Genomic DNA, 19,474 nt, shown 5'->3' on the forward strand with positions numbered 1-19,474 from the left:
TGGTATAAATATATAACTAGTAGTTGGCCACAAACGTTTTCTTGTCACGCTCACAAAAGCACAAAATGTACCTTGGAGTAGGCTAATATAGGCAGCTATACCTAATATCAAGCACGTTTCCAACGTTTTGCTTAATGAACTGTAAAATGTATTAATTAGAAGGTAATTGGTCTGAATGCTATTGCTTTAATTTAGCATGATAAGGATGAACAATTATCCAGATTTTTTTCAATGCACACATTTCAATAACAAAAATGCCGATGCGACTTTTCTATTCTATTTTTACAAAGTGACACAAATGTGTTGATATCAATGCTGGGATCTCTTTCTGTTCAAGTTACATCGCTACTCGTTTGCCGGTTACCCTCTGCGTTCATTGGTAAAGCATTATGTCATTTAAAATAACTAGATCAATGATTGGCTAAAAAGTGACTAATGCCCCGCCCTTCTGCTAGCTCTGTGAAAGAATACTTCCGCTAGGCCAGCATGCCCTCCGGAAGTTAGTTTGTTTTATTCGGACACAGTCGGAAGCACTGGAGTGAGAGTGAAAGGTGGCCAAACCAAGTTTAAAAAATCACTGTGTCCGACGAAGAGCCTGTAAAGAGAGTATAAACAACTGTCTAGTGTTAGAGGCGCTCCATTGATACAAGAAAATCATTTAGAATTTTCCCCGAACCCCAGTGTCTAACCCCTCAAGTCCTCTGGGGCCAGACGAATCGAGGCGGGAGGTGATGGAGCCTTCACCGGCAAAGGGGAAACCTCAGGGTCGCCTATTGGTGTCCACGACCCTGGACGCAAAAGATGAGCTGGAAGAGGTAGGTTTACTGTATAACATATTATCAATAAGCTTTGCTATGTCAAACGAACAGCTGTTCAACCATACAGCACGTAAAAAAAAACATTCACGAATACAAAGACACGGAACCATTTTACAGAAAAGCCTCGCCTGCATGTTGCTAGCTATCATTCAGCAAGGTTAGTTCCCAATTCTAAAATGCATTAACTAGCCTAGCATGTGTAGGTTTGCAGTACGTATTTGTGCTTTGTTGACGTGGGTTTAAACGATGGGGAATCCAGCAGAAGTTAACGTAGCATTTAGTATGCTATTTGTGTAAACATATGGATGAGACAAGCCCATGCACATGCGCAAAGGTCATCCTACACATGTCAATACAGTACCTTTTCTGACACTACCCTTGTAGTGAATCTTCCCTTAAAAAATCTATAGCCTAACCTCCACACCGATGGCTAAGACATTTTCAGACAGTATGTAGCTAACTCAATTGACAGAGGGATCAACACATTCTGTTTGTCTGCTGACTTTGTGTGTGATTTGTGTGTGTATGATTTCTCAGAGTTTTTTTCTCCCGTGGGTGCTCTGTGTGGCTTTTTGTGTTTTTTTGTTTGTTTCTGTGTTATGCCCACATTATGTGAATTGTGAACGATTAGGCCTATCTATGTTTGTGTGTCTATCTGTCTTTGTGGTTAACATTATTTTGTATTTTGTTCATCAGCGGTTGGAGAGGTGTGTGGGAATTGTCACTTCATTGACAAACGGCCTGTCGGAGCGTGAGGCCAATGATGCCATCACAGCCAATGTGAGTCCCTCACCCTTTCACTAATAGTCCACCACCATGGGATTGAACACTGCATACTGGAATGTGCAGTTAAGATGTAGCTACTTACATATATTTTTTTAGCCTAAGGATCTACATTACAGTAGATGTATAGCATAGGATTGCATTGAATCTAACAGAATGTGACTATGGTCAGAGTAATCAGAGTAGGTCAAGTAATTGATCCTTTCTCATCAAAAATTTTGCAATGCCATTTGTAAATGTGAGTAGTTAATGGACGTAGTACATATGCTATAGAAGCATATTGAGAAGTGTAGGTTTATGTACCGTATGCTACCTGTAGGCTTATATGTTGAATTGAATAGGTTAAAATGACATGAAGCCCTGATATGGCTAAAGCCTCCGGTGTTGACACTATGATAAGCAGGTTGACGTTTATTGTCAGGAATCTTGACCTGGAGGCAGAACTGAGCAATTTCCGTTTGATGGTACCTACACACTGAAGAAGGCTGCAAAGCCGAAACCTCTGTGTACTCTATCCCTGATGCAGTGAAAATATTTTAAAAAATCAAAAAAATGAAGTAAGCTTTATGCAACATCTTTTTGAGTGCGGACAGATTACACCTTTTGTTTGTCTGAATTTGCGGGTTTTACGCACCACCCAAGCTTCTGGCAGAGCGCGTGGTCCCCTTTTGTCCAGCTGCAAAATCAAAATGGCTATTTGGTCCTATTTAATGTGAGGCATTATGGTTAGCAGTGTGATTAAGGGTTAGGTTTAAAATTAGATGTTATGACTTTGTGGCTGTGCCAGATAGTGGTCACTCTGTAGAGCTGCCTCCAGGGCCAGATTCATGACAATAAATGCCAACCTGACCCATTATAATGGAGGCTACAGCCATATCAGGGCTAGGTTAAATGGTACGATACATTGTAATTTTCTTCTTCTCCTCTAGGTGTGTAAGGGCCCCCAGCAGCACGAGGAGGTGTGTCTGGGACTCTTCGCTCTGCTGCTCACCGAGCCCCCACAGGCACAGAGGGTAAGGCATTGTTACTATATTATCCTTATCAGCATTATCATACTTCACATCATTATCGTGCACATTATCATTTCATATGATCATTAGGGTTGCCAATTCAGACCAAGATCATTTCGGTAGATTAACATGTTTCACATGTTAGTCTGTAACTTCGTGATTGTATTTTCAAAATACCCTGGGATAGCTTTATTGTTCGCCGGCAGTCGAAAGCCAATTCTGGGAGACTCCGGGGCAAACCAAGAGGGTCGGAAAGCCCTCATGATCATGGCACCATTGATTGCATTCACTATACACACACCAATATTTATACACACCTCACGTTTGAATTAGCTTACATAGTGACTCTTGTGAGTGCACTAAAAATAGTGTGCTGTTATCAACACTTATGGGGGAGCCCAGCATGTAATTCCAACCCTAATACCTCAAATATTTTAGGCTACATGATATATGAATGGAATTATACACTCCACATACTCCACAACCCAATCTGTACATCATATACACTGCAAACACTTCACAAACATCCATGCTATACTCTGAAGCTTCACTGTCCTCTAACGCAAACAGACAACACACACACACACACAGTACAGACACTCATATTTATTACACACACAACACTATAAATACACACACTGCAGCCTCCTAAACTAGTATCACACACACTCGATACACATCTCACTTCCTCAACCCCCTAACACTGGTATTATACACACGCACACACACACACACACACACCTTCAGACTGTAGATTATCATTATACTTTATGATGACACGTCAACATTTCCACCGTAAGGTTCTGTAGAATGGGGCATTAGGGGCCTTTATGAATTACGACTTGGGGAAATCAATAAGAATTATTTTAAGAATGGTGAAATTCTGTGCCTGAGTCTGGTGTAGTGGTTAGCCCTCCAGACCACATATACCCCTGGAGACATGGGTACGAATCCTCTCACCCCTTCCTGTCTGTCTTCCTCTGTATCTGTCTCCCCTCTGTATTCTGACTATAACTGTCCATTAAACAATAAAATAAAAGAATGGTTAACTTCTATAATATTCCTGTGGCCTCTCTAAATCCTTGTCACCCGCACCTGAAAATGCATTTCTGGGTGGTCAATTTAATTGAATATACATTACAGTATTTATACAGTAGGCCCTTTTGAGGCACAAACCTGTTCATTATCACGCTGTGTTGTTTGGATGCTGTACAGTATGTCCATATGCTGCAAAGCAAATTAGCCTTTGTTCATAATACAGACTTTCATATTCTCTACTTCAGTGTATTCTACTCTACAATATTTGACTCTACTCTACTTTCCACAGTGCTACAGAGACCTGACCCTGGTGAATAGGGACGGTATGAACGTGATCCTGATCAAGATCAACCAGATCCTCATGGAGAAGTTCCTCAAGCTGCAGGACGTGTGCCGCACACAGGTAAACAGTCTCTGTGTAGAAAAGGCGGAGACCGTTTCTGTGCACTCAATTCAATTATCTTTATTGACACAAAATACACATTGATGTTTTCCAGCAAGTGATTGACTAATGATCGCCCCCTCTCTCTCCCTTCAGTTGGTGTGGTTGGTGAGGGAGCTTGTGAAGAGTGGTGTGATCGGAGCGGACGGCGTCCTCATGACCCTTATGAAGCAGATCGCAGGTCAGTCAATTCACCATGTGTACTGTTGGTTTCACTGTTTTGAGATGCAGAGCAAATCATTCTGCCAGTGCGCAAAGTAGTATCTTGTCTTATTTCACCATTACTCTCACGCCTAAATTGTATCAAGACAAAATGGCTTCCTCATTTTTTGTCTATTATGTCTCTGTGTTGGTTTGCTTGATTGAGCATCTCTGTGGCTTTTTCCTGTGTCCAGGAGGAGACATCACCAGTAAGAACCTGTGGCTGGCTGAGAACGTGCTGGACATACTGGTGGATCAAAGGTGAGTTGGATCAACAGGAAACACTCTTTCACTCCACTATTGTCATAAGGCAAAACATATCACACACAATTATTTCTATTTTTTTAAATATGTCATGCTTTGAAGTAGGCTCATAACACATAAGAGGGGCTTACCAATTAAAAAACTTCCAAAAGGACTAATTCGAAGGCAGAAAGGAGTTTGAGCACTCAACAAAAAAGGCATAGATTGACTTTTGTTTATTTCTCCAACTCTTTTTCTGCCTCAAATTAGTACTTTTGGTAGTTTTCTTAGTGTGCCATTCTCATGATTTTTGTCATTGTTGTTAAGTACCCCTCCTTTCTTTTTTCCGCTGAAGCGTGAAGACCCACCTGAACTCTGGGCTTATAACTCACTCACACTTTGTGGGATTTTGGACTCATTTGGTTTAGCATACAACACTCTTTCTACAAGAACTACAATAATCTCCATCTCTTCATTTTCTCTCAGGGAGTGGGTGCTGAAGAGTGGCATGCTGATAGCCATGTCAGTGTACACTTACCTGCGCCTCATCGTGGACCACGGCACCCCGGCACTGCTGGTCCTCAGACAGAAGGAGGTGGACTTCTGTATCGGCCTGCTCCGAGAGAAGGTGAGGGAGAGGAATGAAGGAGGGAGTGATGTAATGGGATAAGTGAGGTAAGGAGAAGAGCAATATAGTGAGGAAGGGGATGAGGGCGGAGTAGAATTGGAGCGAAGATGCATATGGAGTCTTGAGAAAAGGAGGACAGATGAGGAAAAAAGATTGATGTCATATTGTTTATGCCCAAGAACACAGACTAACTTATTATATTGTATCTAGGTTTGACAAGGGGGAATTTCCACACAGCAATTCAATAATTGAATGAGTAATGACATATTTCCCTCTTTCTCTCTTCTCCCCTCATCCCTGTCTAGTTTATGGAGTGTTTTATCATTGGGAGAGACCTGGTGCGTCTGCTGCAGATCGTGGCCCGTATCCCAGAGATGGAGCTACTGTGGAAAGACCTGCTCCACAACCCCCAGGCCCTCAGCCCTCAGTTCACTGGTAAGGGTAAGAGAGTGTCGTTAAGCACGGGTGGGTGTGAGTGTAAGACCCGTGGCTCAGTTCTAACTCTCTCTCTCTACGTTTCAATAGGTTTGCTGCAGCTCCTGACCGCTCGCACATCCCGCAAGTTCCTGGCTTGTCGCCTCACACCAGACATGGAGACCAAACTGCTCTTCATGACCTCCAGGGTAAACACACACACACACACTACAACACTTTTCAGGATGGTATGAACACACACACACTACAACACATCTTAGGACAGTACATACACACTCAAAGTACATGCCCATATTTTTAATTTCTTTATGCCTCTCCCTCTCTCTCTGTAGGTGCGTTTTGGCCAGCAGAAGCGCTACCAGGACTGGTTCCAGAGGCAGTACCTGTCCACAGCAGAGAGCCAGTCGCTGCGTTGCGACCTGATTCGCTACATCTGCGGCGTGGTGCACCCGTCCAATGAGGTGCTGAGCTCTGACATCCTGCCCCGCTGGGCTATCATTGGCTGGCTGCTCACCACCTGCACGGTAAGGGGCAAAGATTGGTTATTTAATGCAAAGAAGGCCCTTTAATGCAAAGATGGGTAACACTTTATTTTACATTATGCGAAAAAATGATTTTCTGTCTAATGTTAATTTGGAAGACGGTAAAGCTTTTTGAATTTGAATGTACCTATTATTTACAACTATTTACCTAGGTTTACCCATAAAGTACATTGTAAAATTGTAATTACATTGTGATATTTTTTTGTATTATTACTTACGTCTTTAGTCTAACGTGGCAGCCTCCAACGCCAAGCTGGCCCTGTTCTACGACTGGCTCTTCTTTAGCCCGGAGAAGGACAGCATCATGAACATAGGTAAGACGGGGGAACAGAAAACACTACCTGCATCTCTTTATGTGTACAGTAAGGGACCAGTGTGCTCAACTAAATGTATAGAAGTAGGAAAAAAATCATGTGGGTGCTGGGTTAGTGGTTTATTAAAATAATGAGTAAACTGAAACAGAGGTTACAAGATGGACGCCTTTCTGCTATCACCTTCTCTATCTGCCACAGTATGTACTTTTTTTATCTTCCTCTTTCTCTTTTCATGGTTTACCCATCCATTCTCTCTTCCCCCTGCCTCTTTCAGAGCCTGCCATCTTGGTGATGCATCACTCCATGAAGCCTCATCCAGCCATCACTGCCACTCTACTGGACTTCATGTGTCGGGTGAGTGAATGCACACATTACACAATGGAGCTCATTCATATCACTTCACTGTGGTGAATGTACCACTTTTTTAGCTATTCAAAGTGGATTAGACTTTATTGACACATGCTTCATGCTCAGTGTGTTAGCAAAGCATTAGAGAGTGAAGAGATGTTTTTACATTTCGTGCAGTATTCACCTGTTTTGTCGGACTTGGGAAACGACTGGTACATTTACAGCAGTGGGGAAGTTGAATTAGAACTTTCATTTGTGTTAGTTGTGCCATGCTTTAGAGAAGTTGTTAGTTGTGTGGTATTTTGCCGTTCTCCCAGACTTATCTCCTCTTTTGACTCTCTCTTGCCTTCAATTGATTCTACTCTGTTTTGCTCTCTTTTCTACACCCGCCCCCCTCTTTCTCCCTCACAGATCATCCCTCACTTTTTCCCCCCTCTGGAGGGGCAGGTGCGGCAGGGTGTCTTCAACTCTCTCACCTTCATCATGGAGAAAAGAGTGCTGGCGTGAGTCTTTCTCTCACACGCCCACATGCATGCACACACCACCGCCATCATGGGATATATTTGACCATGGACCTTGACACAGTTATACATATATATTTTTTTTAAATAACATATTTAAATTGAACCTCGGAAGATTTAACATTTTTGATCCAATGATTTTGGTATCGTCAGTGATTTCGTTATTTTATTACATTTTATGTCAGTGGATCTTCATCGGCCTTATTGTAAGCCCCTATCTGTCTCTTTTCCTCCCTCAGTCATCTAGCTCCTCTGTTTGACAACCCCAAACTGGACCGGGAGCTGCGCTCCATGCTGAGGGAACGCTTCGCAGAGTTCTGCAGTTCCCCCTCACCCCCCACCGAGGGAAGGGATGAAGGTGCAAATGAAAGTAATTCAACTTTTATTTATTAACATGAATGAATCAATGAATGAATGAACACTGTTGGTGGTCCTTGAAGAGGAATTTATTTACACAGCTCACTACAGTTACTCACATGCAAAATAAACATCCCTTATCTGCAACCATCCTCCCCCAGACATGCACAATAACACAAAAAAATATTGATGGGAGGGAATCGGAAAGAAGCAACCTTTTGAATCATGCTTTATGATATAATTTATAGAGTTGAAGCTAGTCTATTTCTAGGAACAGTAGGGAAACTAGGGAAGCCCTAGTCTAATAGCAGAGGCTGTTATGTGTCAACTGGAAGTGGCTTTGGATAAACGTGTCTGCTGAATGTTCCATCTAGAAAAGGAACCCTAAAGGAGAACATGAAAGTAAAGCATTTTCAATTCAATACGACTTTATTGAATTGCATCGAGGTGCAACTGACAGTTGAAAACTTAAATGATCCCCACTAAATATCGGATGATTAAATAATTTAGTCTTGTGTTAAGATTTTGAAGTACTTTTGAATTAGGTTAACCAGGAAAAACATATACAAGTGCTCATATTTGTATGCATTTCTGCATGGCTATATCTAGCTACGCTATTATTCCAGTGTTTCCTTTATTTGAGAACCTTCTGTGTTTGCTTGCCTCTACTTTACAATGTCGTCTGATCACCTTTTGCTCCTCAGTGAAAATGGAGGAGTCTGTTTCCTTGGAGATGGACAATCATGTTCTGCTTGACAAGGAGGACGGTTGCTACGACAACACGGAGGCTGCCTTCAGCGACGATGAGGAGGAGATTAACAACAAGGGTGAGGGTAAGGAAGGACGCATTTTATTACTGCACTCAACACAGATACTAGATCATGTGTTATAACCATGTTAACATTGAACTACACCACACTCAACACTTAAATGGGTACAATCTATTCTACTGCATTTTACATCAAATGAGCACTAACACAATCTAGCCTGGTCCCAGATCTGTTTGTCCTTGCCAACTCCTATGGATGACAATGACAATAGGAGTTGGATAGACAGCACAAACAGATCTAGGACCAGGCCTATCACTAGCATAATCTCAACTCAGATTATCACCACATTAGATTTGTTTTGCCTTCAATAGATTAAGCCCTCTTTTAACATAGATTAACCTTAATGCCTTAACACTACTTTTAGCTTAGATTAAACCAAATCTGAAACTTGCATGTGAAAGCAATTTAAAGCAATTTGTATCAGGGCCTTACTCTCACTCTGCTTCTTACTCATCCACATCAAGTCATTGGCTAACCTCTCGTTTTGGTTATTACAGGAAATAAAAAGCGGGAGTTCAGATTCCACCCAATCAAAGAGGCCATTATTGAGGAGCCCGCTGACATCACTCCCTACATGGACCAATTGGACGACACGATGAAGGAGAAGGTGTTGCAGTTACAGAAAGGAAGGTCAGTAGAGTGAATGTGACTTGACAATGCCCTCACATCGTGACATTATTTGTCTAACAAACAAACACACTCACTCAATTTAATTAATTGGCATAAGACATTGGCAAAGCCAACATATAGGAATATATTTGTTTTTATTCATGGCAGCTTAACACTCACTCAATCTTTCACGTTCACTGACATTCTCAGTCTGATCCTCAGTCACACATGCCCAATCCAGTCTTTTGTTCCAGTCCAGCACTAATGCACTTGTTTCCAACTAATCATGGTCCTATTCAGTCTGGACCTTGATTATTTCAATCAGGTGGGTTACTGCAGGGCTGAACAAAGGCTTGCGCACCCAGTAGCTCTCCAAGGTCTGATTTGGGATTGGGCATGTGTGATTGAGGATCTGACTGGGAATGTCAGTGAATGTGACAAGAGCTGGAGATCCCTGCTCTACCCATTCAGTGGTAACGTGTAGATCTGTATGGATTGGAGAGGTGTTGACAATAATGCCATTAGCTCCACTCCTCTGCTGAGCTCACTAGTAGGTTGGGTGCTTCCCGCCATTTTGTTTCCTTTGATTTGGAGAGCCACTTTCATACTTCATCTATCAGCCTCCCCCAATCACTCACCCATTCACTCCCATTGCTGTCAGTTGTTGTCATTGCTGATTGCAGCAGTGGAAATCTTATTCGAAACGTGCTCTTCAGTAATTATTTCCTTTCCCATCTCTCCCTCCAACAGTGACACAGAGACACATTGTGAAGTCATGCAGGAGATAGTGGACCTGATCTTGGAGGTGAGTGTGCAAAAATAAAATTTATTGGGGTAATCGTATATCTTGTGGGGGGAAATGGGAATTATCTGTGGTTTATTGATGTCCCCTTCTCTCTCTCTCTCTCTCTCTCTCTCTCTCTCTCTCTCTCTCTCTCTCTCTCTCTCTCTCTCTCTCTCTCTCTCTCTCTCAGGAGGACTTTGACTCAGAGCAGATGTCCACTCTGGCCTCCTGTCTGGCCGAGCTCTTCAAGGGCCACTTCAGAGGAGACGTGCTGCCCGACGAGATCACAGAAGAGTAAGTGTATGTGTGCCTTCTGATGGTGTCCATGGCCTCCTGGTTAGGTGGTAAGACGGGATGTCTCTCTTGTCTGTCTGTGCCGTGCATTTGTGTATGCACGTGAAAAAAGACAACAGAAGAAGTCTGTCGAATATTAACTTTGTTGTGTGTTCCCAGGTCGCTGGAGGAGTCTGTGTGTAAGCCTGTGTGCCTGGTGTTCAGGAACCTGTGTCAGATGCAGGAGGACAACAGTGGCTTCTCAGTGCTGTTGGAGATGCTGGCGGAGCTCTACCAGAAACAGCCCAAGATCGGCTACCACCTGCTCTTCTACCTCAAGGCCAGGTGAGGGCACTGGGACCACCACACTGCTTAGATTTAGCATTAGCTTTAGAAATGAATGGGAGCCATTGGTTTCAGGGAGGCTGAGGGAGTAGTGGGTTAGAGATTTTGCTGTCCGGTAGAAATGATTGTCTCCTTTCTTACAACCGTGCACTGTTTTAGTTTCTCTAATGCTGCTGGTAACGTTCCTTCTACCTTGATAAAGCAGTCATTGGAGACATGAGCCTGTAGACATTTTTTCCCTCAAACTGCTCTGTTGGTTCAACATCAATTGATCTAACATTGTTGTACCATTGTTGCAACATAGCTGTAACCTAGTTGTAACGTTGTTGTAACATCGTCTCCCACCACAGTAAAGCAGCGATGGGGAAGATGAGTCTGTACGAGTCGTTTGCCCAGGCCACGGCGCTGGGAGACCTGCACACCTGTCTCATGATGGACATGAAGGCCTGCCAGGAGGACGACATCAGGCTGCTCTGTTATCTTACGCCATCCATCTACACCGAGGTACACACAAACACACCACCAACATTGAAGTGTAAACCCACACCAACACCTTTTACAGTGCCTTGAGAAAGTATTCACACCCCTTGACTTTTTCCACATTTTGTTTTGTTAGACTGAATTTAAAATGGATTAAATTGAGATTTTGTGTCACTGATCTACACACCAATACCCCATAATGTGAAAGTGGAATTATGGTTTTAGAAATGTTTACAAATGAATTACAAATGAAAAGCTGAAATGTCTTAAGTCAGTAAGTATTCAATGCTTTTGTTATGGCAAGCCTAAATAAGTTCAGGAGTAAAAATGTACAAAAATTGTACAATCCAGGTGTGCAAAGCTCTTAGAGACTTATCCAGAAAGACTCACAGCTGTAATCGCTGCCAAAGGTGATTCTAACATGTATTGACTCAGGGGGTTGAATACTTATCTAATCAAGATATTATTATTGGTTTATTTTCCATAAAAAATTTACAATGTTAGGATTTTTCTTCCACTTTGACAGAGTATTTTGTGTAGATCGTTGACAAAAAATGGCCTCCATTTTAATCCTACTTTTGTAACACAACAAAATATGGAAAGAGTCGAGGGGAGTGAATACTGAAGGCACTGTTTGACTGTTTATCTCTCCCCCCTCTCTCTGTAGTTCCCAGATGAGACATTGCGCAGCGGAGAGCTACTCAACATGATTGTAGCAGTCATCGATTCAACACAAGTAATTTAACCACACTCACACAAAAATATACAATACTGCATAGTGTTTTTCTCCTTCAACCCTCCCATCTCACTCCCTCATCTCTCTTTTTTCCTCTTTCAGCTTCAGGAGCTAATGTGTCACGTGATGATTGGCAATCTGGTGATGTTCCGCAAGGATTCTGTCCTCAATATCCTCAGTGAGTCACATATAACGTCAGACACACACACACACACACACACCCCAAACACACACAGGCACTCATATACTGACACAAACACACACATACACACCCAGACTGAGAAACACAGATTCATAGTGTATGTGTATGCTGAATGTTATCAGTCTCCATATTGTATGAACTGTATGTGCTTGTGTCTCACTGTATGAAATATTGCCCTACAGTCCAGTCTCTGGAATGGGAGACGTTTGAGCAGTACAGTACCTGGCAGCTCTTCCTGGCCCACAACATCCCACTGGAGACCATTATCCCCATCCTGCAGCACCTCAAGTACAAAGGTGAGATGCACACAATGGCCTAGATAGACACTGCTCTCCACTATTCTTAGCTAAATCGCTGACTGTTGACCCCTTACACTCGTGGAAATTGGCCTGTATAGATAGGGCCAAATTGAAATGTTTCTAACAGAAGAACTACAAAAAGCATATGCATGACCGTGGTAGCAATTGAAAGAGAACATTTTGGAGATGGGGAGGACACAACAGTTCACCTGACACAAGACTGAATCCAAACATTACATTGTTGATTTTATGTGTATTTTACATTTACTGTACTTTTCACAGCATTTGTCAATAATGAAATCTGAAAATGCTCTGGATACATTCAGTAACATAAGAATATTCATTTACATTTTGGAGTAGGTGCAAGATAAGAAAAAACGATTACAAGGGTTTGAGTGTGAGGTCCAACTGATATCGCTAAGTGGCCACACACCTCTCCAAACTGCACAGTTCCTAAGTCATTTCAATGTACTTTTATGACTCAAGGAAAGAGCCTTCAACTATATAATATAATATATAATATGCCATTTAGCAGACGCTTTTATCCAAAGCGACTTACAGTCATGCGTGCATACATTTTCTTTTTTGTGTATGGGTGGTCCCGGGGATCGAACCCACTACCTTGGCGTTACAAGCGCCGTGCTCTACCAGCTGAGCTACAGAGGACCACCCATACATATAAGGTGTTTTTTGAGCTCTCCTAGCTTTGCCATTGTGGAACTGAAGCAAGCACCATTGTAGTTTTTTGTTTGGTACACATCCCTGCGTCCCCGCCATCACACAATTACTGTTGTTTATGCAATCCAAAAACGTTCCATTATGAATTGCAATCTGGGTCAGGTGAGCATCATTTTAAAGCTTATTCTATTTCCAACATGACTATCTAAGTTATAAAATACGGTCTTACAGTGTTAGGCTTTCAAAAGGCACATCAGACAAACCGAGTGTATAGAATGAAGTCGTGAGTGCATTCAAGTGCGTGTTCCGCGGCTAAATTTCTTCACAATACGACAAACAGGCTCATTCTGTTCAGGACAACCCAGGGTATAACGCATGTCATCCTGTGGATCAAACATAGCGATCTTAAACTTTGATACTGTAAATTACATGAGTTTTCAAATATGGAAATGTGAAATGCACATTTGGACTCACAGGTGCATTTTCCTCACTCAGACAACAAATGTGCAAAAGGAGCCCAATTTAGCGGGGGGATGGGGGAATCTTCTTGTCGCGCGCAGTGCTCAAGTTTATAACAGCCCTGTGAAGTGGAGAACCTGAGTTCTGACATCCATGTATAGCATGTTACTGTACAGCCTCTGCGGTCCAATTTAGGCACTTATCAATGACAAAATGTGCCATTTTCAACCTGTGTGCGGGATGGAAAGGGTTAATGTAGCATTTGCTATTAACATAACATTAAGCTACTACAAGCTTATATTATAATATTTGGGCTAAGTATGCTATTGACCTTCACCAAAATTAGTTAATGGTTCTACACTGTTATTTCCTGATATTACCACTGGTATAATATGCTCATGTTGTATCTCTTCCTGTCCAGAACACCCAGAAGCACTCTCCTGTTTGCTGTTGCAACTACGCAGGGAAAAGTAAGCAATATTTACTGGTACATACTGTATCTCTGCAAATGAATACAGTGGCATCAGTACTAATCCCTATGGTGCTCCTTCCCCCTTTAGGCCCAGTGGGGAGATGGTGAAGATGGTGCTGAGTCGGCCCTGCCACCAGGAGGACCAGTTCACCACCAGTATCCTGCGCCACTGGGCGGCCAAGCACGACGACGTCCTGGGGGAACACATCAAGGCCCTGCTCATCAAGAACAACAACCTGCCACGCAAACGCCAGAGGTGTCTAAGAGTCCACCACTTTCCCTTTTTAAGGAGATGGAGTTTTTACCTTAATCTTAATAGTTCTTTACCTCCAGAGAAGGTCTTTGATGACTTGTTACATCAATCCGCTGTTTGGATATTGCTAATGTCGGCATCCAATTTGTTTTCATTGGTTCGCTACGCTTCATAAAAACATAGCTCACACATACTTCAATTCAACTTATAGCACAGCAATATCAGTCCAGAAGATCTGTGTTCGACTTAGAATTGAAGATGTTTGGACAGAACTGTTTCCAACGATTTTAAGTCCCACGTTGTCATACTCACATTCCATGCATGGTTTACTTCACAGTGCTTTCCGTAAGTCAAAAACTGAACTTCTCTCGAGGTAAGACAAACCATCGATTGGTGTAAAAGTCTGGAAATCTCTAACTGAAGAGACACACATGGGTTTAAATGCTTCAGCATGGAATTCTAATGTTCCTGTTCATTGCTGTAGAGCTTTTGTTGGTTTTGACTGCACTGCAAATAGCCTGCCTGATCACCAATGGTCTTGATTATTAGTTGAATTGGTCGTTTAAATGCTGGGCTTGAACAAAAGCCTGCACACTGTGTTGGTGACCGTTGGGTTAAAGCCTGGTAACAAGAGTATAAGGAAAGACTGTTGTGTTATTGTCTGTGTGTGTCTCCCAGTCTGCGCAGCTCTAGCAGTAAACTGGCCCAGCTGACCCTGGAACAGATCCTGGAGCACATGGACAACCTGAGGCTGAACCTCAGCAACACCAAGAACAGCTGTGAGTCTCACACACACACATCTCTCCTGCAATAACAGCAAACGAACTCTGCATTATACACTTACCTCAGTGTCCCCCAAACACGCCTCTAACCGTACCGTGAACTCTGACCCTTCTCTGTCTGTGCGTCCTCAGTCTTTACACAGACGCCCATCCTGCAGGCACTGCAGCATGTCCAGGCCAGCTGTGACGAGGCCCACAAGATGAGGTAAGACCCCAGACTCTCTTACTGTCCTCAGAGAGGATCAGTTCAAGATACTATGACTGCACTAAGATACTATGTATTACACATAGTTACCAGGAGTGTCTTATAGTGGTTTAACAGTATGACAGGATTGTAAATGTGTCCCTTCTTTCTGTCTCCGCCGCTCAGATTCAGCGACCTCTTTTCATTGGCCGAGGAGTACGAAGAGCCCTCCTCCAAGCCTCCCAAGTCACGGCGCAAGGCCCCCGCCTCCTCCCCGCGGTCGCGTAAGGGAGCGGCCACCCCTGTTAGCAACGAGGAAGAGAGCGCGTCTAGCAGTGCCTCGGTAGGTCCTCCCTACGACAACTTCCTGTTTATATCCTGTTTAGAGACTGCGTTAAGATGAGCCTCACATACAGTGCCTTCGGAAAGTATTCAGACCACTTGACCTATTCCACATTTTGTTACGTTACAGCCTTATTCTAAAATGGATTAAATAAAACATTTTCCTCAGCAATCTACACACAATTACCCCATAATGACAAAGCGAAAACAGGTTTTTAGAAATGTTTAAAAAAAACAAAAAACAGATACCTTATTTACATAAGTATTCAGACCCTTTTCTATGAGACTCGAAATTGAGCTCAGGTGCATCCTGTTTCCATTGATCAGTCTTGAGATGTTTCTACAACTTCATTGGAGTCCACCTGTGGTAATTCCAATTGATTGGACATGATTTGGAAAGGCACACAACTGTCTATATAAGGTCCCACATTTGACAGTGCATGTCAGAGCAAAAACCAAGCCATGAGGTCAAAGGAATTGTCCGTAGAGCTCCGAGACAGGATTGTGTCGAGGCACAGATCTGGGGAAGGGTACCAAAACATTTCTGCAGCATTGAAGGTCCCCAAGAACACAGTGGCCTCCATCATTCTTAAATGGAAGAAGTTTTGAACCACCAAGACTCTTCCTGGCCGCCCGGCCAAACTGAGCAATCGGGGGAGAAGGGCCTTTGTCAGGGAGGTGACCAAGAACCCGATGGTTACTCTGACAGAGATCTAGATTTCCTCTGTGGAGATGGGAGAACCTTCCAGAAGGACAATCATCTCTGCAGCACTCCACCAACCAGGCCTTTATGGTAGAGTGGCCAGACGGAAGCCACTCCTCAGTAAAACGCACATGACAGCCCGCTTGGAGTTTGCCAAAAGGCACCTAAAGGACTCTCAGACCATGAGAAACAAGATTCTCTGGTCTGATGAAACCAAGATTGAACTCTTTGGCCTGAATGCCAAGCGTCATGTCTGGAGGAATCCTGGCACCATCCCTACGGTGAAGCATGGTGGTGGCAGCATCATGCTGTGGGGATGTTTTTCAGCAGCAGGGACTGGGAGACTAGTCAGGATCGAAGGAAAGCTGAACGGAGCAAAGTACAGAGAGATCCTTGATGAAAACCTGCTCCAGACCTTAGACTGGGGCAAAGGTTCACCTTCCAACAGGACAATGACCCTAAGCATACAGCAAAGACAACGCAGGAGTGGCTTCGGGACAAGTCTCTGAATGTCCTTGAGTGACCCAGCCAGAGCCCGGACTTGAACCCGATCGAACATCTCTGGAGAGACCTGAAAATAGCTGTACAGCGACGCTCCCCATCTAACCTGACAGAGCTTGAGAGGATCTGCAGAGAAGAATGGAAGAAACTCCCGAAGTACAGGTGTGCCAAGCTTGTAGCGTCATACTCAAGAAGACTCGATGCTGTAATCACTGCCAAAGGTGCTTCAACAAAGTACTGAGTAAAGGGTCTGAATACTTATGTAAATGTAATGTTTCCGTTTTTGCTTTGTCAATATGGGGTATTGTGTGTAGATTGATGAGGGGAAAAAAATATTTAATACATTTTAAAATAAGGCTGTAACGTAACAAAATGTGGAAAAGTCAAGGGGTCTGAATACTTTCCTAAGGCACTGTAGTCCCATTCCCTTACACTCCAGAACCAGGGTTAGATTTAGGTTCTGTTAATTGCTGATTAACAGAAGCTGCACTGTTATGATTAACAGACGCTACACTGTTAATCGGTAACTATTTTCTGTCTCCATCAACTGTGTCATTATAGTTACACTTTCAAAATGGTGGGTTTCTTACGCTTTCCTGGTTTCAGAAGTTATTTCTGTCTCCACTTGTTCCTCTAACCTCCTTTTATTTCCATCCCTACTCCAGGAGGAAGAGGACTCCAAACCCAAAGCGCCCAAGAGGAAGAGGAAAGGCTCATCTGCAGTGGCCTCGGACAGCGACTGAGAGCCTCACAACCAACCCACTCCCACCTGTCATAGTGACATCCCTGAAGACAGGACCGTCAGCCAACCAGCTTCTCCAAACCACTGAGGAAACAACGCCCCCAGAGACACTCAACAAGAGGGGTCGGGACTCCTCCGCATGGACTCTAATGCTACTGGCCGGAGCCATGGAGACACTTCCTCACCTCTCACTGGTCATTGGCTGCTTTGCGTCAGTTGGTCTGGCTGGATTGGTCAGGGGGAGCATTCCAAGGGGCTCGAGAAGCGAGGGGAAATGCCAGTCGCTGTGGCACAGACTGACAGAAGTACTGTTACAAGAGTGATATCTATATCCTTGAGGAAAGGATTACATGACTAGACTTATGATGTTTGGGGGGGGTAAATGTGTTGCTCTACTGTCCCTTAGTGGTCCACCTATCACACTGCACTTGGAGACATCAGACAGACAAAGCATTTTATAAGCGATGACCATGATGACCGACCAACCAGCAAGACCATCCAGTCCAGGCAATTTTAACAGAGGCACATGTGAAAGGTTAGGTTTAGGTGATTCCTCCCGTTCGAGGAAAAAAGGTGCAAGAGTTGTTGAAGGGATGAGAAATAGTCACCTTTGTCCCAATCCCACCCCCTTAGAGAAAAATGTTCCGCCCCACACCTGAAAAACCTTCAACTATTGGTTGATAAACATACATGTCGCCTGTCCCTGTTCACCCTTCATTTCTGATTGGCAAGAAGCGAGACCATGGACACACGCTCTCATTGGATCATTTTAACCACAGATGGTTGGACTGTATGCGAGGTCAGAAATAAAGACTGTATGAATGGAGAACCCAGAAGTAGTTGCTGAACTTTTTAATGGAAATGTCTTTCTACTGAACTATTTTCATAAAAAAGATCATAACTATGTTAAATGATTATGATATTAATAAAAAAGTGCTAAAAAAGAACCAAGTGGTGGACACCAAGTCTTATGTTATGTGTTTGACTATTATCTTGACATTAGAGTTTGCATGTTGAGTATGATTCGGGCTTATGGTTGCGTTTTCACACACTGAAGCACAGCTCACACGAGTCACTGTTGTTGTAGCACTACCCAGACATTACTGGAGCTCATTGGAGCTCAGAGATGGCTCATAATGCAGGCTGTTGAATTATCTTAGCAGTAGCTCAATGGCTTTTCAACAGTAGCTATTTAAACCAATCCGGACCGTGGATGAGAGGATCTCCTGGCCCCATAGGCTACTTTCAGGGTAAGTGGGACAATGGAGGTAGCCTAAGTAAAAAATTAAAAAGACATCCTTTAACACAGTGGTCACCACCCAGTCGATCGCGACTGGTCCATCTTCAAGGCATTCCTAGTCGATCATGAAACATTTCTGAAGAAAATCCAATGATAATGGCATGCGCTCTTGTTTTTGTGTTCTTTTTTTTGTTGGGATGTTGGCGGTAGGTGCACTTGATTCAGAAGCGCACCTGGTAGGCAAAGTGTTCCCATATTGAACCATTTAATGAAAAGACAAACCCCGCCTACCCGGTGGACCCGGAGACCTGTGGCTAAGTGGACCTGTGGCCTACTGCGCTGGCCAATCGGATAGCTCAAATCACTGACTACAGTTTCCACGACCCCGGCAACAGCAACGTTTGATAATAGCCTATGTAAGATTTCAGAACTTTTAAGACAATGACCAGAGAGAGACTGTCAAAGAATTCAGCAAAGAGCTGTTGTTTTTGTGAGTGAGTTCATGTCTAAGTTTTTATTCTGGACTGTCAACACTGTTTTTATTCAACACTATTACAAAACATAAAATGCGCTTCCTCTGGTGTTGCAGCTGCAATGATTGAGTAGCCAAGTGTATCGATAGACATGCGTTTTTATTATTATTAGTTGCGTGTCTATTTTAATTTTGAGGAATATTTCACTCTCTGGTCATAGGAACAACATGAATTTGTGCATGAGGCAGATGCAGTGGCACTTGAGTTTCGCCATCAGGTGTAAGACTGTGTCCCCTCTCTCTGGTCAGTATCACTGGAGGAAAGTAAGGAGAGAGTAGGGAACGTGAGAGGCTGACCCTCTGCTGCTCTTTTCCTCCCTCCGCTGAGACAAATGCCATGTTCAAAAC

At 43.3% G+C, this 19,474-nt stretch overlaps 1 protein-coding gene across 2 annotated transcripts; it reads left to right on the plus strand.

Annotated features, from left to right (window-relative positions):
- The first annotated feature begins 493 nt into the window (after positions 1-493).
- Positions 494-18,314, plus strand: LOC311131661 (integrator complex subunit 3-like). Of its 2 annotated transcripts, none has more exons than XM_084164773.1 (29): positions 494-815; positions 1,515-1,598; positions 2,531-2,614; positions 3,939-4,052; positions 4,188-4,272; positions 4,487-4,553; positions 5,022-5,163; positions 5,469-5,604; positions 5,689-5,786; positions 5,931-6,122; positions 6,367-6,454; positions 6,729-6,808; positions 7,214-7,305; positions 7,563-7,693; positions 8,385-8,513; positions 9,008-9,140; positions 9,870-9,924; positions 10,094-10,197; positions 10,357-10,521; positions 10,872-11,025; positions 11,669-11,737; positions 11,840-11,915; positions 12,122-12,235; positions 13,797-13,845; positions 13,936-14,103; positions 14,779-14,879; positions 15,015-15,087; positions 15,253-15,409; positions 17,278-18,314. In XM_084164773.1, exons 1-29 carry the CDS (start codon positions 732-734, stop codon positions 17,353-17,355), a joined length of 3,102 nt encoding a protein of 1,033 aa, XP_084020899.1. In that variant the 5' UTR covers positions 494-731; the 3' UTR covers positions 17,356-18,314. The 2 variants fall into 2 exon arrangements, with proteins under 2 accessions (XP_084020899.1, XP_084020900.1); XM_084164774.1 differs by having other exon boundaries at positions 503-815; positions 5,469-5,598.
- The last annotated feature ends 1,160 nt before the right edge of the window (positions 18,315-19,474 follow it).

The sequence above is a fragment of the Coregonus lavaretus genome (assembly GCF_964263955.1).
Source record: "Coregonus lavaretus genome assembly, chromosome: 7".
Lineage (NCBI taxonomy): Eukaryota > Metazoa > Chordata > Actinopteri > Salmoniformes > Salmonidae > Coregonus > Coregonus lavaretus.